General features: G+C 32.3%; 4 protein-coding genes and 1 pseudogene across 5 annotated transcripts; 1 reads left to right on the forward strand and 4 right to left on the reverse strand.

Moving 5' to 3' along the window:
* Positions 1 to 196: 196 nt before the first annotated feature.
* LOC123913970 lies at positions 197 to 2,001 on the reverse strand. The gene is made up of 3 exons (XM_045964915.1): positions 1,788 to 2,001; positions 1,392 to 1,583; positions 197 to 686 (listed from the first exon to the last, which is right to left on the reverse strand). Exons 1-3 carry the CDS (start codon positions 1,812 to 1,814, stop codon positions 426 to 428), a joined length of 480 nt encoding a protein of 159 aa, XP_045820871.1. The 5' UTR covers positions 1,815 to 2,001; the 3' UTR covers positions 197 to 425.
* Positions 2,002 to 4,783: 2,782 nt separating this feature from the next.
* Positions 4,784 to 5,494, reverse strand: LOC123914595. Its single transcript, XM_045965796.1, has one exon. It carries the CDS (start codon positions 5,492 to 5,494, stop codon positions 4,784 to 4,786), a length of 711 nt encoding a protein of 236 aa, XP_045821752.1.
* Positions 5,495 to 6,887: 1,393 nt separating this feature from the next.
* On the forward strand, positions 6,888 to 8,522 carry LOC123916247 (putative clathrin assembly protein At1g25240). The gene has a single exon (XM_045967660.1). It carries the CDS (start codon positions 7,175 to 7,177, stop codon positions 8,381 to 8,383), a length of 1,209 nt encoding a protein of 402 aa, XP_045823616.1. The 5' UTR covers positions 6,888 to 7,174; the 3' UTR covers positions 8,384 to 8,522.
* Positions 8,523 to 10,048: 1,526 nt separating this feature from the next.
* LOC123916248 (protein BASIC PENTACYSTEINE1-like) lies at positions 10,049 to 12,200 on the reverse strand. 2 transcript variants are annotated; one of them, XM_045967661.1, is made up of 2 exons: positions 12,097 to 12,200; positions 10,049 to 11,331 (listed from the first exon to the last, which is right to left on the reverse strand). In XM_045967661.1, the coding sequence occupies exon 2, from the start codon at positions 11,324 to 11,326 to the stop codon at positions 10,478 to 10,480; it is 849 nt and encodes a 282-aa protein (XP_045823617.1). In that variant the 5' UTR covers positions 11,327 to 11,331; positions 12,097 to 12,200; the 3' UTR covers positions 10,049 to 10,477. The 2 variants fall into 2 exon arrangements, with proteins under 2 accessions (XP_045823617.1, XP_045823618.1); XM_045967662.1 differs by lacking the exon at positions 12,097 to 12,200 and adding an exon at positions 11,673 to 12,062.
* A 6,534-nt stretch (positions 12,201 to 18,734) lies between these two features.
* On the reverse strand, positions 18,735 to 19,407 carry LOC123914596 (annotated as a pseudogene).
* Positions 19,408 to 26,091: the final 6,684 nt, after the last annotated feature.

Raw genomic sequence — 26,091 nt, forward strand, 5'->3', positions numbered from 1 at the left:
AAAGAACGTTTGATCTATATGAAATCCTATGCCTAGCATTTTAACAATTTATTAGAATTATCCATGTAGGTAGCTCGGTTGGTGAGCTAAGGGATGTTGAATGAGTTTTAAGGAGGAGGTTCATATAGTTCAAATCCTAAAAACTAACATTATCATTAACTTACTGAGATTTGGCTATCCAAAAAATAAAAACAGGTAATTAGAATTGTGTAATCTGCTCATTTGAAAACACTTTAAAGTATAATATTGTCTTGATGAATAGAAAACATGAAAATACATTCTTTTGACAATGATATATGATGAAAACTTGGGGTTCTTCATGCACCAATGCTTGCTGTCTTGCTCTATTTTGAAGTTCTGTTACCTAGCTTATGATTAAAATATGCATCCCTCCTTGCATGGACTGTTGTGATTACATTTAGTTCTTAAGACTCAAACTTGTCCAGTTGCTGAAGCACTTGAAAGATAGTGATATTCTGAGACTGCCGAGGGAGAGATGGCATTCTCATCAGTGGAGTCATCACAATGTCTCCTCCAGATCCATGTGTGAGGGTGTGATGCCGCTTTCGCACTCCTCGAGCTGGGGCATCCACAGAAGCTCTTCTTTGTCCCTCGGTCGTGGTCCCAGATATCTCCCCTCTCTTCCTTATGCTATCTGCATTCCTTTTTTCGTGCTTCCTTTCATCCTGCAAAAGTCATGTTTTTTTATATATTCATTTGTCACTCAACTTCAGAATGAACTACAAAATGCATTGAAATGTTCTCTTCTTTCTTAAACTGTACCAGTACTTTCTTTTTTTATGGTTTCCAGACAAACCAGTAAATTATTGCCAAACATTCATCAATAATTGTCTGACATTTGACAACTGCTACCAAGAAAATGAAAATACCCTGTGATATATATATGTATTATGACAGTATACATTTGATTTGTTTCAAAGCAAACCAGTATGGTCCTCCTAGGATTCTTTTTGAATATAGATTCCTGTTCTTTCAGAGCTAGAAAGAGAAGCTTCAAAGGGTTTAGGCCTACTCCAAAATGTGTAATGATATTTGGATAGATATAAAAATTGGCAGGCTAAAAATATCTTGTGTACTGTGTAAGTAAGCAAATTACTTTGTTTAAAGCAACTATAAGACACAATATAAAAGCTGATTCTAGTCCTTTTGGTAATATTAAAGTACACCACCTGGAATTTCTACTTTGGTCCCTCAGCCTAGTGACACATTATATGAACACAACTAGATGGCAAATGCAGAAATATATCATGTGCAGGAAAGCATAAAGCAAACATAAAGAACAATGCTGCATTCTTTAATTTTCTTTACCATGCAAAACCTGCTTTGCCATCTTTAAATAGATCACAAAAGAATGAATAGCACATGCTTACAGTAATGACTGAAGATTGAGGCATAGGGCATTTCACCGGACGATCTTCGTCTGGTGGCTCCATAGGGTGTTCAACTGGGAAGAAATCTGTGTTATCGACCCCATGATAATGATGATACACTTCCATGATGATACTGTTCTGTGTTGTTTCACTAGTTTCATCTATAAAGGAAAACTCCATGTCCTTTTCTTCCTAAAATATTGTACAAAATTAGTTGGTTGGTACAAAAATATCTTTCATGAATACATTATAGAATGAATCTACAGACTGCTACTATATGTGTTTGATGAACAGAAGCAGAGAAGATAAAAAAAAAACCGAAAAAATTCTCAAATTACCCTTTTGGTTAATGGAGAAGAAAAATAGGCATAGTTAGTTAAGAGTAAGAGGACTTACAAAGTGATCCTCACATGAAAATCCCATATATAAACATATAGTATCTAAAAGCACATGCGAGAATGAAGCTGATGAGAAAATGTTGGTTTGTCTGTCTATGTTAAGATTTGTCTCTCTGAGAATGAGAGAGAAAAAGAGATAATAGAGAGCATAAAAAGAAGCAGTAGGACAGAATATGTGATGTGTAATGTGTGTGTGTGAGAGAGAGAGAGAGAGCTGCACGGTTGAAGAGGAAGAAAGATTCCCATTGGGATTTTGGTTGTGCTTTTGAAATTTGAACCTTTTGCTTTATCTTCTGTTTGTTGTTTTGTTTTTTTAGATGGGACCTTGTCTCTTGGCGAATCAGAGGCATGTCTTTTTTTTCTTCTTTTAAACAAGGGTAGCAGTCTACTGCAGTATGGTTGAAAATCTTACCAACCCACCCTCTCTCTCTCTCCCTTGGATTAGTGGTTAAGTTTCACATCGATTATCTTTGGGAAGAATGTTAGATTTATAAGAGAGGTGACCCATTAATCTAATGTCTTAAGGTTTTGGGTGGAGATGTGGTGTCTCCCTTTCTTGTGGTGAGCATTGGCCTCATTGTTTCTCCCGAGCTCCCTCGGACTCCCCCAACAAGTGGTATCAGAGCCGTGGTTCGGCTTGGTGGGAGAGCGGGAGTGGATCCTGGTATTGGATTAACTATAGGATATGGGAACTCACACTTGGGAAGAGAATGTTGTGTTTCAAGTGTGAATGGTTAAGTCCTTCATCGATTATGTTTGGAAAGAATGTTGAATTTATAAGAGATGTAACTTATTAACATAATGCCTTAAGATTTTGGATTGGAATGTCTTTTTCTTGTGGTCCCGAGCTCCCCCGAACTCTCCAACACTCTCTACATACACTTTCTGCTTTTCTTGGATTTTACAGGAGAAGATAATAGCCAAAGGATTTTGTGTTTGCTGCTAAGTTACATGACACCATATAGTTTAGTATAATATAAAGAGGAAAATGAAACAAAGCATAGAAAATGAGATGAGGGGAAAGAGAAAGAAAGAGCCGAAAGCAAAACATGTTATCTTGTCATTGGCATTTGGCCACCCCTTTGTCTTTTAATTCACACTTTTCAAATTGCCGTTTGTTTATTACGATGCATTCCTAAAGTAAAGGCAATGGTGGAGTGGAGTACTATACAATTACTATTGTAGTAGTAGTTTCCATATCAAAGCTAGCTACATTATTTTACATGTATATATACATGCAGAACATAGTATATATAAACAGGTTGTTCAATCATTTTTTTAGTATGTGCTAGTTCTAGTTCGGACCGGACTAAGCCCAATACGCTTAAAGTTCAAAGGCGTAAAACTCCGATACATGTTAACAAGCATGATATGCTTACTTAAGGGAAGGACAACCACGTTCTCTTTAGCACATGACCTCAGTTAATAAAAACTCAGCATAGTACTAAAATCGTACTATTTTCAACCCCACCCACGTAGTGGAATATTGTCACTCTTCATGCATATCCATGCAAAGTTTGACCTATAAATACACGCATAGGTTTCTAAACACAGTTTTAACCTATAAATACATGCATGGATATGCATTTTGGATTTCATGGTGTAAAAATCCACACAGTTTTAACGTTGTAATTATAGAAACTGAGTGGTTGAGATCTTAAACTGTGGGAAATTATAGAAATCCGTGCTGCATGATTGAAACCGTCCGATTACAGATCAACGGTCCAGATTTAAATCAGCGACTAACTGCGTGATTTTATTACTGTAGGAAATCCAGATCCATAGATATGGACGCATTATTTGGACATATTGTTTGGACTCAGACTAAAAAGAAAAAAAAAAGAAAAATTAATAATGAAATAATATGTATTAGTAAAATGATTTTGGTCAAAAATAATAAAATGATGCTTATTTTTTTGTATGCTTTTTGTTTGAAAATACACATCTAAATGGTAAAAATCTGTGTTTTCTGAATGTATACATCCAAAGTGACATTGGAGTGGGAAAAGGTCCACCCTGAATCAACCCTTGCAAAGGGCATAGGGATAGCTACTTAGGCCATAATAAGGACCACCATGTCTGGATTATGCTCATAACCCAAATCGAGAGTACTCAGAGTACCTCTTGTTGAAAGAGAAAGACCAATCTTGTTCAGCTTCACTCAAAGAAGGACCACCCAAGGGACCACAAATACACATCACTTAATTCCTAGTCCAAACAAAAGCATACAAAATCCATTCAATGTTTTATTTCCTACTTGGCTTTTGAGTAGAGGGAAAAAGTCAGATCGAGGAGGTTGTTGTTTATGTGTTTTTAGTTCCGTTTAAGGTTTAGTTAATTAGTTTGATTTCCCTATTTACATCATGACATAATTTCAGGGTTGTAATTAGGACATTATCGTTAGTTTCATCTTTGATATGAAAAATTAGGACATTATTGCAACCGGTGTCTTGAGACAGCATCCTCGTTAATTTCTCTTGTTGTCTGTTTATTTTTCCCCTTAATAAAAAAAAGATTAGAGAATGATTTTAATTCACTATAAGTATAACTTTTTTATATATAAAGCTAGTGTAAAATTTTATACACCACCAACTAATCATAAACAACCATTTTGTACAACTTTTTAAGTAATTTTTTATTCAAAAAAATACTTTTAACTATTTTTTTTATATAAATGATAATCTTTAAGTTGGATACTGAAAATAAATCTTTTTTAATGATCAGCTGATCATAATTGATTGACGGCCTAAAAATAATATTTATATTGTCAATAATATTAATTAAATTCATTAAATTATACGATACAAATGTATGAAAAATGTCAAACAAAATTGTTATTTTCAATGGAGCACATTTATGGATCTCAAAAAGTAATTCAGGGATAAATCTTATACTACCATTTTTAGTAAAATAGTGAAATAATATGTAAAAAAAAACATCTATTGATAATTGATGACCTCTAAGTTTTTTTTTTTTTTTTGACATAAAGGTTGCTTATAGCATTTCATTCATAACTAAATCACGAATACATGTTGGTACATCAATGAAAATATTAGAGCTAGCTAGAGATGGGGCTACCCTTGCAAGAGCATGAGCTACCTCATTCGCTTGTCTCTTAGTAAACTCAACACGAGAGTTTTCAAAATATAAACTAAATAGACGTTTGCATTCCTCTACCACATCCCCCACCTCTGTTAAAACACTCCCTTCATTATGGAATTGATCAACAACATTTTTGGCATCCATAGCAAAGTCCACATTATCAATTTGCAGATTTTGAATCCACCGGATAGCATGCAAAAGACCGAGCGCCTCGCCTAAATCCACATTACATATCGGTGATTTCCATATGGTTTTTGCGAGCACAAATCTACCTTCGTCGTCGCGGATGCACATGCCAATACCGACTCGATTAAATTGAGTCGTGAACGACGCGTCAATGTTACACTTGTACCTCCCTTGTGTCGGTTTCTCCCACTTACACGCCATCAGCCCGACCGTGCTTCTGCTGGATTCGGCCGAATTACCATGTTCTGTTGCTGCCATATCTGCAGAATTCGGTGTTAACATGTTACTGTTATTGGCCTGCACCCACGCATCAAGCAGTTGCATAGCTTTTTCTACTATTTGAGCACATGTCGCTGTAGTGTTTTGCCAGAGTTTGAGGTTTCTGTGTTTCCATAAACTCCACATGATTGCCGCCATCCGAGCACTTTCTTGCAAATTTAACTGCTGCAGTAGCATAAAAATGGTTTCTGGTGCGGTACTAGTTGTGTTAACAGCACCTTCAACTCTATTCCAGAGGTCACTCTCACTCCAAACTTGGATAGACAAAGGACATGTGAATAAAATGTGAACAGTATCTTCATAATTATCGTCACACACAACACAGTTCGGTGGACATTGAACTCCTTTATCTCTAAGTCGCGCGCGAGTTGGGAAGCATCCCCGACATATTCGCCACACAAGATTTTTAACCTTTGGAGGAACCTTCAATCTCCAAATGCTAGACCAACAGCCCGGTCTTTTAAGATGAGAGGTGTCTATAAGCTCCTCAACACAAAGACGATACGCACTTCTAACCGAGTAAATACCATTCTTCTCTGCTTTCCACACCAACTTATCCGAGTGAAATTGCTATATATATTTTTTCAATGGCTCCTTACTATGGATCTCAAAAAAGTGATCAATAGATAAATGTCATACCATTTTTAGCAAAATAGTGGAGTAAAATGTGAAGGAATATCTTATCACCTCTTATTTAGATTTTTTTATAGAAAAATGCGGAGTGTTATTAAGAAAACTTGTTAAAGAAACAAATATAAAAATCGAGTTGAAAATTATTAAAAAGAGATGTATTCCACTTTTATAAAATTATCATTTTCAATGTAAAAAACTATTTTTTACTTTTTTAAAGATCAAACATTTTATATTTAAAAAATTGGAGAAGAACGAGTATCTGATATTCGAACCTCAATCCTTATCTATAAACAAGAGTCTGACTTTGAAAGAGTAAAATTTAATAAAAAAAGTGTTCTTATAAAAAATCAAATTTAGATTTTTCCAAACTATTACTATTCACTTTAGCTAAATCATAGTTTTTTTTTTTAATATTATCACCATACTATCATGGGTTAATCATGAAAGCAAACTCGCAATAAATGCATGCAGAGTATCTTTCTCTGAATACATTCCTCCATGAAAAATGTGTGTATAGGATCTTTGCCTAAAATAGTCTCCATGAAATCATGAATGATGGCCATATAGGACAACAAGCATAAGAATGGAAAATTCCTTTTCTTGCACAAAAACAATTCCACTCTTATTAAACTCTGTCTCAAACATTATTTATTTAGTATTTTCACATTCATGTTCACATGATGACAACTCACCCACTTCTAAGAATATGAAAGTAAAGTGTATTTTTGGCCAACATATATATGGTCAATAAATTAATAAATTAAATTAACCTAAATTAAATGTAATAATAACAACCTTCCACCACATTAACACAAGCCAAAAATAAACAAAACCAATAACTACATGCAATACAATACATTTATTTATTATTGGACAAATCAAATAAGAAAGTAATTAAGACTTTGTTTGTTGTATTGTTATTATTGTTACTATATTTCATTCTTCATCATGTCCACACGTCCTCCCTAGCCACAAAAAATTCAACAACATACAACAAAAACTGAAAAAACAAACACAAAACAAAGAACAAGAATAAGAACAAGATTCAAGATATTAGAGAAAAGGGTGTTGGTGGTGAAATTAATCACCATCACCCTCCTAACCCTTTGATTCTTCAATCAATCAAAGTGCTGTTAGGGAAAAAAAATAAATAAATAACAGAGAAATTAAAGAAACAAAATTGATATGAGGGTCTGGAAACAAGCAACAGGAGTTATCAAAGACAAGAACAGCATTTGGGCTGCAAAATTTTCAAGAAAAGGTCCATGGCGTAATCCTGATCTTGAAACTGTTATAATAAAAGCTACAAGCCACGACGAAAACCGCATCGATTGTAAGAATGTTCAAAGAGTTTTTAAATGGCTAAGAACATCTCCTTTGTATTTGAAACCTTTGGTTTGGGCTTTGTCTATAAGAATGCAAAAAACTAAGAGTTGGGTTGTGGCTCTTAAAGGATTAATGCTCATTCATGGAGTTTTCTGCATTGGTATCCCTGTGGTACAAAAAATGGGTAGGTTACCATTTGATTTATCAAATTTCAATGATGGTTATTTGAATCCTTCAAAAGCTTATGGTGTTAATGCTTTTGTCCGTTCTTATTTCGCTTATTTGGATAAAAGATCGGTTTTTGTTTCATCCGAGGTTAAGAATTTGAAGAAGAATAATAATAATAATAAGGAGGGGGAAGTTGAAGAGACATTGATGGAAGAGCTAGAGAAGTTGCAAAATTTGCAAGAAATGATTGATATGCTTTTGCAAATCAAACCAAGGAATGTGAATATGAATGTTGGTCTTATTCTTGAAGCAATGGATTGTATCATAGTTGAGATTTTTGATGTTTATAGTAAATTTTGTAACAAGATTGCAAGGGTGTTGATGAGGATTTATGATGTCGGTGCGAAAACGGAAGCTTGTATTATGCTAAAGATTTTGCAAAAAGCAGTTATTCAAGGGGATGAATTGGCTTGTTACATTGAGTTTTGTAGGGATATTGGTGTCCTTAATGCTTCTCAATGTCCTAAGATTGAAAGAATTTCTGATGAAGATATTCAAGATCTTGAGAAGGTAATTAAGGGTGCTTATTATGATAAGAAAAGCTTGGAGGGTATTAATGATTGTGGTGGTGAAAAGGAGAATCAAGACAAGGCTATTGTGGTAAGAGATTTCTTGCAGCGCAAGGAATTATCACAAAATGGTTTAACAACTGTGATTACTCATCAATGGGAGGTGTTTTTTGATGACATAATGGTTAATGATGTCAAAGGAAATAGTGTCATCAATGGTGACAAGGGTAGTATTGTAATAACAACTAACCCTTTTGAGGAATCATATAGCATTGTACCTTATTGTCACGTTAACATTAATCAATCTCTTCCAGACCTAATTAGTTTGTAGAAGAATTAATCTGTTATCCCCCCAACCCAACTTCTGTGTTAGGAAACTTTGTTACATTTGAAATTGTGTTATTACTCTTCTTGATGTTATATCACAATTAGATACTGAAATAAATGAGAATTTCTTGCCTTCAGTTTTCCCCTTACATTTGATATGTTATCTTGTTTTGAAGTTGAAAATTTCATAGATTGGATACCCTGAGCTAATAATGTTTGATGGCACATTGATACCAAAACAAACTTTATATGATTATTCTTTATGATACCATTGAAACAAACATCAATAACATCCAGTTTATTTGTTCATAGTTCCTACCATTGTCATCTTATCAAATAATTAATGTTGTATTCTTCCTTTCTTTTCTTTGTTGTTCCTGTAAAATGTAATCCATTGAGTAATGCTTCTTCTTCTAAACTATGAATGGTAGTTTGAGTTGTTGGTACGAACTACGAAACTCGCTCTTTCCTTGTCATGTAGTCAAGCTTTCAAAGGAAGTCTGGGATTTATTAATATCATTGTAACTTTTATGCATAATCCATTTATTTACCATACGCTTATAAGGTACGGAAACATTTAACTTTTGGAGTGTCTGAAAAGCTCGTGTTAAACACCTAAAGTGAATTATATATTTTTCCTTTTTAACTTCAATAAAAGTAGTGCTACATTTGTTTCTGCGTGCGTCTAACTCAAACCTATAATTTCCAACTTCATTATTTTTACGACGGGGTGCCTCAGAACAAGATAATTGATCGGTAGATGCTAAACCAAACATATGCTATGAAGGCCAAATGATGCCAACCATTTGCATCACTAGTGCTAACTAAAACATTATTACTGGCATGTCTAGAGCAATATCATCGTGATACTCCGTATTATAGAAGCTAGGATATAAACACTCGGTACAACAGGGGAAGCAAACACTATGATCTAAACAGATCTCCCTTAACTCTATTTCTTCAATTCATGTATCAAACTATGTACAATTAAGAGACTATTGCCTTTCAATTATCAAGAGAGGGAATTTGAAAATATTCTGCTTTTCTGTATAAAATATGTAGCTCAACCACTACTCTGAACTAAGAATTAGGGGCACACCTTTTTCATTAACTGTTACCACTATACTCTAAACTAAAAATTGAGCTATAAATGGATATTACAAAGACAGTAGTACAAATAAGTGACTAGATAATTCAAGGAACCAGACCACTGAATTAATTAACAATAGCACTGGGTACAAGGGATACAATGGTTGGCACTGATGTCTCAATCCTATGAGTCCTTGGTTTAGATCTCATCAGTATCACATGGAATGGGACTATAGTACAAGATAGACTCCAGTCCCTATTGTATAGCCTCAAAAAAGGAATTGTGAGGTTAAACCATGTTCTGCTAGACCTTGAACTAAAAAAATTAGGGTTATGTTAACTTGTGCCCTAAGGGCACATGTTAAGCTACCTAAAAATAGAAATAGAGCATTTAATGATAGAAAACATTTAATGTTTAGATAATTTAATACACCACAAATTCAATAAATTTTTTCCATATTTATCTTCTTAACATGTGCCCTTAAGGGCACAAGTTAACATTCTCCAAAAAATTAATAAAACAACTAATGCAGCAGATTTCAAGCAGCTTCCACTTATAGCATTGTATCAACCACACATCTATAGAAAAATGGTTAAATCATTCATATAAACAAAGTTGGCACATAATTGACGAACCATTAAGCCAAATGAATGATGAAAAATGACTCGTCATTAATATAAAGTACAACACAGTTGAAATAACAATCTCGTCAATGCAAAATATCGACGATTTAAAATTAAATGTGAATGAGTATAATCCGATAATAGTCTATCTAGTAATAAATCATCTAAATAAATGTTTAACCCCATAAAACATGGACTGTGGTCATTGTCAAATAAGCCGAAGATGGAAAAAAGAACTAGAATATCCAAAGCTTAGGTAGACGCACCACAACAGAAACTTTATGGATGACCATAATTCAACATCTCAATGAAAAACCACACAGATGTTGTGTGTACAGGTAAAACATGCTCACTCTTGAACTCAGCAACAGCAGCATCTATCTATCTATCTGATAGTGACAAACTTGTTGGTGCCATGTCTAGCCCAGTGAGTCTTCAGATCAATAGCGTTAGCAAAATTGTAACCTTGAGCCGCAAGCTTTTCCAAAACCTTTTTAAATGCTCCTTGGCTCATTTTCCTCCCAGCTATCCTTGCACCACGCCTTTTGACGCTCATCGGCAAAGGATAAATTGACACATTTGTGGTACAACAAGCAGATTGCCAACCTCCACAGCCCCATCGATAACACTGCTGAGGATTCCCGGTGCAGGAACAAACTGGAACAGGTAGACCAGAAATGTCCATTTCAATTCCATTGATTTCAAGTGCCACAGTCTTCTTCGGTGGTTTCACACCTTGACCTGAAACATTGCTATTATCCTTCTGCTTCCTGGGTTTCTTAGCTTTTGGAGTAGTAGGAGCAGCCTTAGATTTCCTTTTCTTCGCCTTGCCACCTTCCTTCTTAACAGCTAATTCTTCAATTTCATCCACATTCTCATTTCTTGGTGGATCAGTAACAGCGGATGGAATAAACGGAAAGGAGGGTCCTTGCGATGTTTCAGGAGGAACAGCATAATTTGGATTGTTGACCTGCATATTATAAAACCTAGGTCTCTGGTTGATCCAATTATCTCTTCCATAGTTCAATGGATTCGAAGACTCAACAGCAGCAACATCATCTCGAGGGTGAAAAGTTCCATTTGCACCAACTAACATAGCTGGATCACGACCAGGAGGAAAAAATGGTTTCGTTTCACGATCATTCATACCAGGCATGAGGTTTAGACCGAGATTCCCCGCTTTGAACGGTTCATAGTAACCCCAATTCGGCATATTCAGCACATCATCATCCATGATAACTACATGCAACAGAAAACATAGAATCATATAAAATTTCACTTAAAAAAAACCCTTTTTTCATCTAATTTCGATGTCAATTGTTAAAATCATAACTAACCAACACTCTACTGGAATCAATTAAGCTCAACAAATTAAGCTCATCAACAATCAATATAGATAATCCATATAACAAGTAAAGTAAATTATAGATCAATGACACACATAAACCATACAATTAGATTTGAAAATGAGCTTAATCCTAAAACACTAACCCCAATTAAATCCCTAAATAAATATTGAAAATTGGGCATAATTATTAAAATCAGATCCTTAGATCAAGTTCAAATGAATCTAAAAGTACCATTTCTGATTAAAAATTGGAACTTGATGAAATTAATCACCACAAAATGGAAATCCAGCGATCTGAATGTTGGTACAATTCCGACATTTTGAATTTGCTAGGAACCAAATTGAATACACAGAAATGGAGAACATGGTGAAAAATCCCAAATTTCAATTTAGGGTTTCAAAATTTGAATAGATCTAGCTAGATTACAAATTTACAGAACAAAAATATTTATAAGAGGTTTCAAAAGGGGAAAAAAGGACCCATCTATTCAAATTTTAAAGGGAGGGAGAGAGAGGAAAAAAAAAGAGAGAGAGAGAGAGAGAGAGAGAGAGAGAGAGAGAGAGAGAGAGAGAGAGAGAGAGAGAGAGAGAGAGAGAGACAGAGAGAGGAAAGAGGAGAGAGACAGAAACAGAGGAGAGAGAGAGAGAAAACTTACTTGGTGGGTGCAAACGGTCTTAGGTTTTTTTGCCCTTCTGGAGAGAGAAAAATGAGAGAGAAGATTGAAATCTGAATGAAAGAGAAAGATAAGAGAGAGGAGAGAGAATTAAAACCAAGGAAAAAAAAAAAAAGAGAGAGAGGAGAGAGAATGAGAGATTAATAAATAAATATTAAAATATTTGACTCATTATTTTATTTTCTAATTTTCTAATAAAACAAAAAGTCCAAAGGAATATCTTTGTCAAAAATAAAAAGTCCAAAGAAATATCTGATTTATCCTCTATAGGTTGTAATTTGACAGGTTTTAGATCCATTTTTGGTGAATCTAGTGTCCGAACTAATGAATTCTTGATTGATTCGGTTTTTGGTATTTTTCAATAATGAAAGCAAATCAATTTAGTTCGGATATCGGTTTGCAGTGTTTTTTTTTATGTATTTTATGCTAATTTTTTTCGATATATTATCTGCTATGGTTTTTTCAATCACACGTAGCATTTGATGTAATCAATTATCATCATACATAAAAAAAAAGACAATGACATGTTTCAATTCAAACAACATGACAATAATAAATTCATAGGTTTTCAAATACAATTCATAGATGAAGTTTACCATTAAATACAAAATACAACTATAGATAAAATTAAGATGAGTGAGAGTGTGAGAGTGTTACGACTGATGCATGTGTGAGATGAGTGTTGTGTTGCGGTTGTGAGTGAGATCTAAGAGTGTTGTTTTTAAGTTATGGTTCAGTTCGATTTTTGATTCGAACCTTAAAAATCATTTTTTTCCATTGGTTTGGATCATTGGTTCCATTGGATTTTTCTGCCCCATTTACACCCATAATTCTCTCTTTTTATATGGGGTGTGTGGTAAGCAATTTTTTGATTTTTTTCGATTAATTCTTTTTTTAAAAATCAACCAAAGAATCTTATATAAAAATAACTCTCTTCATTAGCACAAATTGTACACAATATAGAAGCTAAATTCAAGTCAAAATATAAAAGATATGCAAAAGCTAAACACAATAAAAAATAAAAGTCACAAATCAGTAAAACTCAATTGAAGCAAAGGGTTAAAGATCCATAAACTAAATGCACAATCGAAATCTTTTAATTTCGCTTTGAACCACCACCAAATAGGCAAATATGAATTTGTATTTAGGAAATTGCTAGATCCACATCAAAAGTTACGAACTATCCAGATGATCCAGATGGTCGCTAGCAGATAGCTAAAAAACAATTCTTATAATTCAAGAAACGAATCAGTAAACCGCTAAACAGTTGGGCATGAACGACCTAAATATTATCTAAAACACTTTGCACACCTAGCCATTGAAGAACACCACACCTTATGTGACAAGTCACATACAAAGAAAAGATGTCGTAACATTTCATCAAAACCACAACCCAGAACACAATGTTGAGCATCAATATTCCGAATGGCTCTTTTAAAGAGTTTATCACGAGCTGGAATTCGATTTGCCAAGAAACGTCATGCAAACACCAACATCTTTATGGGCACCACTTTATTCCAACCAAAGCTATGAAACTCTACTCCAACTCCACATCCTCCACTCTTTGGGTTAAAGATTGATAATCACCTTTGATCGAAAAAACATATGAGTATTGGGATTTTCAAAGCAACTTATTAAGCACATTAGACTGCAAAATCACTTTATTTAAAAGACCACAACACCTTTCTAACAACTCCTCCTCCCACACAAACAACAAACGCCTCCAACCACAACCCCCACCACCCACATCCCAACCCCTCCGACAAATCTCACCCATTGTCATACCTTGCTAACTGATTTTAAAGGTAGGGAGTTTTAGTGTATGTATAATATAGTTCTATGTTGAAAAAAATTTGATAATGAGTGAATTAATTTTAATTAAAATTGAATTGAAGATAAATTGATTTATGTTTAAATATTCGTACAAAAGTGAGTTAAAGAATACATTTCAATGTAAAAATAAATTTTAGAATTAGAAGCTATAATATGAAATCAATTTATGAAAGCAAAATCAAATTTTACACGCCCAAAATTAAATTTGTAAAGATAAGTATTTTTTAGGATGGATTCTCATTAGTTTCATAAACCGAAAAAAATAAAAAGGATAAAAAGTCGACTTTTAAATGATTGATTATCATTTAATTTATATATTAATCAGTACAGTAACACAAGAAAAATATGTTATTTAAAATAAAATCGTTTGGAAAAAAATAGATACACGGACAGGCGAATGGGATTAGAGGTGGATTTCTATTAGGTGGTATTTATCTTGGTATTTTCATCGGCGTTCCATTTATATATGGTGTCTTTGTTTTTGTAGTTCCTCTTTTACAGATTTCAGCTCGTTTTGTGCAGAGATTTGCTTATTAATAATATTATATTTGCTGTTAAAAAAAATACACAGATAGGCTAATTAGAATGAGGACAACACGGATTGAGGAATCTTGTAAAAATAAATAACTGACTGATTGAGAAAAATATTGGGAAATATCTATAATGTCGGACTTTCGGTATAGTTGCCATGTTCGGCCCATTAAAATACTATCTACGACTTTCATGGCAAGCTCAGTATACTTTTTAAAGTAAGATTTTCTTTCCTTTTTATCATATAAATAAAGTTCTCTATGATCTTGATTTTTTTTTCTTCAATATAATGTTCTTTTATTTAATTAGATTTTTTTTCCGCTTATGGTATTAAATGTATAAAAAGTGTTATGTTAATTTTTTCTTACACCTTGTTCGGATTTGAATCTTAGACCTTCAATTATAACATTTGACCCAGCTAGTTCAACAAATTGAGCTACCCACACCCGATGTTGTTTCTAATATAAGCACTAGTTAGCATGACCCTAATTTTTTTTAGTATTAACCTTCTGGTTCTTAGAAAAAATATGCCTTAATAATTTAGAGTTCAGTTACGAGTTAAATAAAATCTTATCCAATTTATTTTTTTCAATAACCGAACTAAAATTCTTTTGAACAATTTGTCCTGATCAATAACTTAGATACAATACTATTTTTTTTTTCAGTTATAAATTGATCAAAAGAAATGAAATAAGCATATCCATATATGTATGGACATGAATCCTCTGCATATTAAGTCGTTCATGATGATCCTATTTTTTATATATCCTCTGTTATATAATTTGGTAATTTTTCAGTTAATGGATGTAAATTATGGTTTTATGCTCCCTGGATTACCAACTTTTTGTAAACAAAACAAAAATGTCATAAACACAACTTTTCAAAACAAAACAAAAATGTCATAAACACAAGGGCCAACACTTTTGAAAGAAAATGGGTTGAAAATGTAACCTATTTATTTGGGCTTATTCCTTAAAGGGCCCATACCGAGTATTTAATTGTGTCCTTCTTTTTGCGCCCCCTAACGTTCTCGCGCTCCCCTTTGATAGCCAAAAATGCTTTGCTCGAGTCTTGGGGTTTGACAAAACGCATATTTTGGAAAAAACACGGTTCGAGGTATAGGTTTGAATCAAGTCTATAAGGTTACGAACTCTTGAACGGAAGCTCCGGAGTTGCTTTCAAATGGCAACACAAATAGAGTTATCCCTAGGTTGGGTGGTCATTTTGTCAACTTTATGTGGACAAGAGATTTTCGTATGCTCCTGTTTGCCTCCAAAAGTAAAAATCTAGGTTGCTTCATCTTTTATTCCTTGAAGGATGTCTACGGTAGACCTTAGTCAAATCCTCTCTATTGTGTAATTTTTTTTAATTAATTTTGATGTCATTAAACTATCAAATGTTTTATGTAAATTCGTTTTATGTTGTAATAAACATATTTTATTGTCATTTTGACTTTTCTTCTTCTATCGTAATGAAAACAATAAACATATTATAATTCAAATTCAATTTGGTTCACCTCAAACTCGTGCAATTATCTCATCCCATAAAGTAAAATTGTTATCAGTCGTGAACTGTATGCAAAAATCAACTTAATGAGATGTGTGTGGAGCCCCTTGATGCTTCGATTGTGTTCGTTACCTTTGCATTCAACTTAATGAGATGTTTGTGGAGTCCATTGATTCTTTATTTGTGTGTTGGAAGGCTTTGTTTGGATGGTAAAGGAAAGTGAAAGGAAAGAAACTAAGAGGAAAAAATGTTGAAGGAAAGAAAGTGGGTAGAAAGTGAATGGAAAGTAGTTGTTTGGTATGAGCTATGTTGCCCGGGTGCGGGTACGGTACCGGTATCGGTACGGGGTACGTCATTTTTAGAAAAATTTAGGTACAGGTACGTCCCTATAATTTTTTTTTTAAAATATAATTATATATATCAAATAATAGAGTTATATTGTTAAAATAAATAATTAAACATAAAAAATATCACACCACACTTTAAATGTAATTTAAATTGTTCGAAACATCAAAATATGAAATTAAAAACGAATTAGCTCAAAAAGAGTCAATAATTTCCCTCTTCGCCATCACTAAAAAGAGTCACCTGTAGTTAGGTTCACCGCGAGAAAGACTAGTAATTTCAAGAATATCAACTATATATTAAATAAATCTCATTCATCTCTACGAATATCCCACATTTTTGTTGCACTTTCATTATAAGTATTAATATTTCTCTTTCTTGAGAGAAGACGAAGATTGGTATGAATAAAAACTAGATCTTCATCTCTCTTTGAATGGAGTCTATTCATTTTCAATGAATGAGTGAATAATCCCGGCAGCTACTTTGTTATTGTTTTTTAGCAATAGTTACCACTTTTATATTATAAACAAATAAAAAACGTAAATCTTCCTATAAATAAAAACTAATAGTAAAAGAAAAAGGAGAAAAAAAAACCGTATTTTTTTTGGATTGGTGTACCACGCGTGTACCCATTGCAAAAAACAAAAAAAAAACTAGGTACGGCGTCGGTGCGTACCGGGGGAGTACCATACGCGTACCGATACCCGATACGTACCCGGTACCGGTACTCAGTCTAAAATGGAGTACCCGTGCAACATAGGGTATGAGTGAAAGTGAATAAAAAGTGAAAGGAAATAAAAAGATGTATTTAGTAAATGACATACCTACCCTTATATAAAAATGAGATATTACTTATTTATTTATACACTTTAAAATTAAAATAGGCATTATTGCAGTATATTGTGGTTGGATTACTGTACTGTATTAACGTAATGCTTTGTTTTTTTTTTAAAACTAGTTTAGAGACTCGTGCATTCGTACGGTTCTATAGACTTTTATCAATATTTGAGTTTGTTACTATATAAATATAGAAATTTTTTTTAAAATTAAATATTTAAAAATTTGTTATATAATATTATTAAAATATAAGTGAAATTATTGTGTTAATTAGTATTTTTTGTAAACTTATTTATTCAATTTTTGATGTTTCAGTGACAAATAATGGTCTCGTGTATATTCTTAATAAAAAGTTAGAAATTTTATTAAGAATATTTAGGATAATTTGGTAAGTCTGTTTGATACTAATTAACTTTATTATATTATTATTAATGGTTAGTAGTAAACTTTGTAGTAATATTGGATATGTTTCGTTTATATACAAAATTGTTTATGTTTCTTATGTTTTTTTATGAAAAATATTGTTTATGTGTTTTTTTTATAGAGTTTTTTTTTATTCTTATTTTTATGCGGTTTCTTTTTTTCCTATTTTTATGTATAGATTGTTCTGTCTTGTTTCTATCTATATAATATGTTTTGTTCCTACTTTTAAGGATATATCATCTTTCTATATTTTTTTAAATATTTTTTTTAGTAAAATTATAATAAAAAATATAAAACTTGCAACGTGATTAAAAGTAATAAGGATAAATTAGGAACTTGTAATGGATTTTAATATATTAATAATAGATAAAACAAAATAATATATCCGGTCCGGTCAAAACACAAAATAATATAATGTTGCAGTTGTTTAGTACATGCACTGATGCATGTGCTGTTACTGTTAGTGGCAAGTATTGGAAATAAGGTTTTAAACTTAAGGGCTGTTTTGTCTTTTTCACAAAAAAATGGGTTCCCTATTCCTTTCCGTCCAATTATGAGGGGAAACTATTTTGGTGTGGGGCCTACCAACATCTTTCTTTCCTTCTCCTTTTTCATTTGTTCCAAACAAGGGAAGATTGCCCTTTCCATCCTCTTTCCCTTCTCTCAGTTTCTTTCCTTCCTCTTTCTCTAGAACCAAACACAGTGTAAGACTTCACCAAAAATTGAGGGACTTTTTAGGGTTTGGCGTGGAGGTTTGAAAAAATTGAAGAGTTGTGTACTATTCGAATTCTAGAATTCGAACATTGTTTTAATATATTAGAATTCTAAAGTTTAAATGTTGTGTTTCAAAAAAATTTAACAGTGCTTCATATTTCAAAACCAAACACGCACACATAATACTTCATAGCGGTTTGTGTGCATAGTATGAGAGGATTATAAATCCTATCTAATTTGATTTTTACCAACTAAAAATTTAAATTAAAAAAAAACACTTTGATACTCCAACTTTGATACTTGATGGAGTTTTGGTTTTATATCCCCTCCACCGTGCTTTTGTATCTATCTATGCTAATATATTTTGGGTTGGTTAGTGCTTTGCTACCAACCTCTTTTTGAAAAGAAAAAAAAAACATTTTATTAACCACTCATAGAACTTTCTTCCCAATCTCTCTTTAAAACATAAACAACAAAATTAAAATTACAAAGAGACAAGAGAATATCAATTATTCTTTTAAAAAAAAGTAAACATAAACTAAAATTAGTTTTCAAGCTAAAAAAAAAATCAATTTTTTCTTCTATTCTTATTTTTTGCAGATTTTGCTTTAACCCCAGCACTGGCTCCTTAGCAAGAAGCATCATATATTCTGATATCTCGAGATCATTAAGACGAAATTTTACCTAATCTTGAAGCTCTTTGTAGGAATCTCTCAATTTTTCAAGCTCAGAGAGTGTTGTCATGCTATTTTGCTTCAGGATCTCATCACGATTCTTTGCCTCCTTTTCACCTTCACAAATTTGGTCCAACACCTCAGCAAGTTCTAAATTCAACTCTTCCATATTGGAAGCATCATAAGAGGGGTCTCCTTGGGAGTCACTTGATTTAGGATCTTGTTGAAGATACTTGGCCGCAACAACATCAACTCTTGGGTGGCCAAAAGAGTATGGCTTATTCCTTGGAGAAAACACAACAACATCGACTTCTGCTCCACACAAAATAGACAGTTTATTTGCTTTGTTGAATAAGCTGGTTCGACGCTTTGAGAATGTGACCTGCCTCATGTAGGGGTCTTTCACAATCTCAATTTTGCGACGACCCATGATTCTTTCACCTATTTCACACAATTACCTACTAATTTATGATAAGTATATTTTTGCTTATTATATTAAATTTTATATTTCATTATTATATCTACTAACATATTTATGAACATATTTTATATTATAATAAGTATAATAATAAAATAAAATTGTAAACCAATTTTTTTTATCTATTTAAGGATATATTTATTTTTTTGACGAAATTAATGATATATTTATTAATATATAGAAAAAATTACAAAAAAAAAAAATTAAAGTCAAACTCGCAAATTAATAACATAGAGAATTATAAAAATGAGTCAAAAGTAAAATTATTTCAATTGTCCGTCTCATTATAGCAGTAGTACTATGCTAATTGCTAAACATTGAATTGGTCAATGAATTGGAGTTTTTGTTGACTAATAAGGCTAATTTGTTACTCCAATTAATTTAGGAAAATTCTTTTATTATTTTGACTATTTTTGTTGACTAGTCAGTTAGAATAAAAATGGTTTAAAACTCTTATCATTTTGATCAATTGTTGATATGTTGTTTTTTTTTACCGTGACCATCACTATTTTAAAAATCAGTCTTTGTGAATTTTCCCAACTTTATTTTTGTTATATTTTTTATTCCATTTTTATAATAAATTATTAATGTTTTCTTTCTCTATATAAATCTATGAGTTAAGTTTTTCTCCCTATAAAAATTTCAAATGTTGGAATAATAAAAAAAAATCTCAAATGTTGTTTCTAGGTCTATAAAAATTTCAGCATTGTACCAAAAAAAAATCAGCAACTTTTAGTCCCTACTTTTAAATCAACTATTGTGTATTTTCACATTTTTGAATGATTTTTTGTATTCATATTTATAATAATCTCTCCCACAAAAATTTATAATTTGTTAACATAATGAATTATTTATGAATTTTTAAGTGCTAAAAAGTAAAAACTAAAAAATTCATATTTAATTCATCATTTGTTAAAAAAATTAAACTTTTGCAAGAGAGATTCATATAATATGATGATTGCAAATTTTTAAAAATTTTGAATGATATATACGAGTTAACTGAAAAACAGGGACGAAAAATCATATCAGAAAATATTTAAGGGACCAAAACTTGCTGAAATTTTTTATATGGACGTACTAAAAACGAAATTTGAGATATTTATAAGAACTAATTAACATATTTAACCCTAAACTTATTTTACTATAAAAATAAATTTGATGATAATTTTTCTTTTTGGTTACGATTATCCTAAGCTTAAACAAACATCAGGCATAGTTTTTATTTTTATTTATAAGCAAATGGTTATGATCAGTGGCGGAGCCAGGACCCTAGCTCAGGGGGTGCAGACTATTAAAATTTATAACTACAATATTTAAACACCTTTTAATCTTACACATACATTCAACATCACATTTTTGTTTTTGTTTTCACCACCAGTTTAATCCGGTTTGGGGGTCAGTTTTGACATCAAGTGGTTCCAGCCCCCTTCTGATCGCAGCTGCAGGAGATCGAACCGTGGTCCTCCCTACCAAGTTCAGCGTCAATCACCACTGAATTCAACATCACATTTTACCACTATCTCTCTTCCTATGACATTGTTCTTTCGCTTATTTATTTATCTCTCAAGGAGTATTCATTCACATCGGTTTAGTTCGACTTTTTAAAAGAAAGAAATATGAACTAATAAAAAATAGTCGGTTTGATTTTTGTAATATTTTCATACGAAATTTAGACTAAACCAATAAAAATCATGTTAGTTTGGTTCAGTTCAATCAAGTTTAGATTTGTCAAAGTAATAATAGAGTATTATTTAAACTTTAAAGCAAACACAACAAAGAAATTCTACAATTTATTTACTGTGGTTGACACTTTTTGCATGCCTTTAGGTTTTTGCACGCCTTTATGAGAAAATTAATAAAATTGGAAATTAAAATTAAAATTGAAGGGAGAGGATGAGTGAATAAGGAGTTGGACAGTGAGTGGGGCTATGTTAGGAAATATTGGATTGTGTATGCAATGCAATTGATTTGAATCAGGTGCAAAACAAAAAATTGAGTGGGTGCAAATATTAATAAAAAAGGATTATTGGTGTAAATTGTGAAGATCCAGGGGGTGCAGCTGCACCCTCTCATGCATATGTGGATCCGCCCCTGGTTATGATCCATCTTCGGTTATACATGCACTTCCATTGATTGATATTTACTGGTATAACCTAAGATGATCCATTAACTTGTCTCCATAGTATATAATGGAGTTTCATCAAATTGTAAGGGTTGAATATACATTTTACTCCTTATAATTCATCTTTTGATTATCAAAAAAATAATAATTAAGATAATAATTTTTGTATGATACGCCGTAGATTGTTGCTCAAAATTATCATAAATTTTAATGACGGTCAATAATATTTTTTAAGTTTGACATTTTTCATGGATAGATGCTTTAGATTTTTTCTTTTCTAAATTAATTATTTATGTTACATTTCATTTGCGCTGTTAATTCTGGCTCACTTTCAAAAATAATAAGTGAAATGTACCAAAAAAAAATAATAAGTGCAATCGGCAATCATTAGAATCTTTGCCCACTTCTTCAAGAATTTGTCCCCATAGCAATCCCCTAGAAAGCATCCATCAAATCTTATAAGCAACCTCTATATTTCTTGAAAATTTGTTTACAACCATCAAAACAAGGTACAACCGAGGCTAACACTTGATGATAATAATGCGGGAAAATAATCAAGTTGAAGATATTAATTGGATAAAAAATGTGAGCCTGCATGAAAGTATGATTCTAAATTAAGCAATATTAATGAGAAGCTTACTCCAATAATGTGCATGCCCTATCTCTTAACTAATGACTATACCCAATTTCTGGGTCCTACTCTCTTACCGTCTCTATTGCTTTGTGTGCGAATAAAATAGTTGATTTTTAAATATGTCAATCGATTCAAGTGACTAATAAACTTCATCAAAGAACAGATTATTCGAAAGAATTTGAATTCACTTTTTAGGTGAAACAATATCTTGATCAGACTTTATTTATTTCACGGCTGAACTTTAGATTTACTAAAAGCCCTTTTTCATTGAACAAGAGTTCAGTGATTCAACAAGCAAGAGAATATTAATCTTGATGAGATTCTTTTGTCCAAATATTGGGTCCCAAAACCTAGTGATGGAACCTCCAAGTGCCAGTTTGTCTTGGTCTACCTTTTGGAAATTTGTACAATATTCCAAGCACATTGTTCTATCATGACTAATTTCACATATAGCATGATGAGTACTTAAAATAAGTCCAAGCATTTTGAACAATTCTTATCAACTTCACTCATTATATATTATGGAAGCATATGTCTTATTGGATATTTGTTGTCTTTATAGGAATGAAATCGAATATTAAACTGTTTAAGTGTGTCATAAGAGGGAACATTGGTCATGAGCTAGGGTTGGCTTAATGTGTGGATGGGAATGGGATGAATTGATCCCCATAGTAGTTGCAATGATGACACAAGGAATTGAAGAGACGTGTCTAGGAGTTTATTACCAAAAAACAAAAAAAAACACACACAAAAATTACAATTGTGTTAGTTCGATATATGATTTTCTACAACCTATTGTCACACTGTTTACTATTGAGTCTCAGTTGAAAACTCATGAATCGTATAAATATGAGAGCAGATCCTCTACGGTGATATAAAAGTCCTGTGGAATCTAATCATCCACTTCGATCAACTAAATCTAATCAAAATTATTAAACATAATTGAATGGTCCAAATTATCCTAGTTGAACTTTATTCGGTGGAAAAGCCACGGGAGAGAATCCATGCTCGTGTAAACAAACATTTCCTCCAAGAATTGGAACAAAAAAAATGACTAGTTGACAAAATACTAAAGCAAAACTTTCTTTATTAAAAAGTGACTAATATAGATCATGGTTGAACATTACTATCTTTCAATCGGATAAATCACAACATAATCTCCATAATTAAACACTTCACTTTTAGCTAAACTGCCTCATTAGTTTAGTCAAATCATAGGCTTCACCAAAAAAGGTGGTAAATAATCACTAGCATGAAGTCAAAGATAGATTTAAGGGGCTAATTCAAATGTGTCCTTGCAATGGACTTAAGAGGTGGTCAATTATCAACATCTTCTATTAATAGACTAACTTAATTATTCCATTAAAGATCTAACTAGATTCTATATAAAGAGAGAGGTTCCTTATGAATGTGAGGCTAGAAGAAGAAGCCTTAATTAACTTGATCGAGAATGTGTGACCATGGACTATCATTAATGGGAAATTGATAAAAATAATATAAAGGAGGCCACAAACAAGTAAACATGATGTGCATTTTGAATTTGATTTATGCACTAATCATCTATGGCTCACACTCCATTTATCTCATAGCCGTTCAAGAGGGTTGCAAATTAACCTGTAAAGAAATCAACTGTCTTTAGGCTTCATATATATTAAACCTCTTACATTTTCATTTTTTTTGAAGTTGTATTGTTGTCGCACATTATTTAAGTTCTTAGCACCATAGGCTGCCGTGAGTTTTATGCAAAAAATTTAAAAAGTCATGCATAACAATGTTGTGTCTGTTGTGATAAGGTGAGTTATTTACTCTAGTATATGATCTCTGCGGGAATTTTTATTTACTCTAGTAATTGATGGTTTGATACAATCATCTGCCAACCATGTCACACCATAATAATACTATGCACTTTTTATTTACTCTAGTAAATGATGGATAGTGTTCCCTCTTCAACCTTTTCTAGAAGATGGGAATTCTTGTGATGGTAGTATTGGATGCTTCTTACTGAAATTGGATTGAATTATATTGGGGGAAATCATTAACTATGGTATTGAAGCCCACACTGTTTCCATTTTCTATAGCCGCATTAGCCTCTGCCTTCCTGGCTTATATTGTTTTCTTATTGTTGTGTAACAATTGTGTTTCTTTCTTATTAGATCAAACAAATCAGATAACTGAACATGATCTCAGCCACACATCTATGATTGAACGGTTCTTATCTGTTATAGCATCTTCCTGTAACAACAGGAAATCATTTTCCTTAAAATGAGGCTTTATTCGATGAGTATTACGCCTAAGTATATTTTCTTCTCTAACTGATAAGTCATATTAACCACCTTAGAAGTAATGCGGTTATCAAGCTCTCTCTCGAAAAGACTAGATGTTGATACAGTTTTTCTAGAGAGCCCAAATTGAGACTCAAAAATTTATTTACTACAAATTTGAGACACCAAAAAACTGTTGTGACATAGCCGTACTGTTATACTAAATATTGAAGTACTATTGTTACATGTGTAATTATTTACTACAAATTAATATTGACAACCAAAGTTTTCCAGCACAATATTTTTCTTTAAAATTGCCTTTATATAAATGTGAGATATTGACTTGATTAATGAATTAAGGCTATATATGCATGTGATGCATTCGTCCTCTATGTTCACATTTTCTATTCTTGTTATAGTATTTATATGCAACAAAATTAAACCTCACTACTATATAGTCCTTTTTTTTCCTGGTCAAAAAACCTCTCTACAGTCCACAGTATATATATTCTCAGACCTTAACCAGTTGTTTGGTATGAGAACTGAATATTGATCGTACCTTATCCCTATAATTTACACTCCTGCTGCCCTTTTTTAAGCAAAGAGCTGTGACTTTGTCACTTGTCACCACGTGACAGTGTGAGAATTTTTTTTATATTTTTGGCTGAATGTGTGATTAATTAGTACATGCCTAATTAGATTTTTTGACATATATATATATATATTTTGGATTAAGATTATGTTATGGACGAATTGAACTTACTATTGTGCTGGTTATTCAGAGTCAGCGGCTGTGGGATTTCGTCCCGTACGATTGGTGAAGCTATGAATCGAGGATGAGGTTCCAGTTTGTCATTCTTATTATTTATAAGCTTTCAGCTCTTCTATCTCTGTAGAATTCACCCAGGCTATCACAGTTTCACATTATTTTTTATCTCGGCCGTCAGTCTGAGTTCGTATGGTTTAAATTAAAAACTATCTCTTTCCGATAACAATTATCTCAGCCATTGATATATAATCGAACGACAAATATCAATTACAGTGTGTTAAAGTGTGTTTGAGGGAATCTTTTTCCATGTATTTTGGCCTGCAAATTACTATACTAATACTACCACTCATGCACATTACATGTGCCATGACATGAATTAATAATGACTTGCTATATGCCATTGTTTGTTTTATGTCTTTTTTGTTTGTTTGTTAATTTCTGTCCCAGATCCTGTTTGGCTGTTTGCTGTGGGCTTCATTGTTTTAAAACCAAATTTTGATTTTGATTATTGCATTGGATAATTGGGACAGCCCTTAATTAGATACTCTTACTGTACTTATTTATAAGATTTTTTGACATTATTCACATATGCTAAAAAATAGTACTAGTATAATTGATATGTGAATAATGGTCCTGACTTTTTTACTGGACCGTCCTATTTTTTCCTTAAAAACCAATTTTTAAAAAATTTAACATTATTTTTTACGGAAATTTAAGAATAGATTAAAAAAGCATTAACTAATTTTTGTGGTTTTCAAGATATAGTGTTTTATGTTTTAAAAAAAAAAAGATATAGTGTTTTATGTTGGCTAAATATATAGAAATTATGCAGAAATTATAACTATTAAAA

The sequence above is a fragment of the Trifolium pratense genome, linkage group LG3 (assembly GCF_020283565.1).
Source record: "Trifolium pratense cultivar HEN17-A07 linkage group LG3, ARS_RC_1.1, whole genome shotgun sequence".
Classification (NCBI taxonomy): domain Eukaryota; kingdom Viridiplantae; phylum Streptophyta; class Magnoliopsida; order Fabales; family Fabaceae; genus Trifolium; species Trifolium pratense.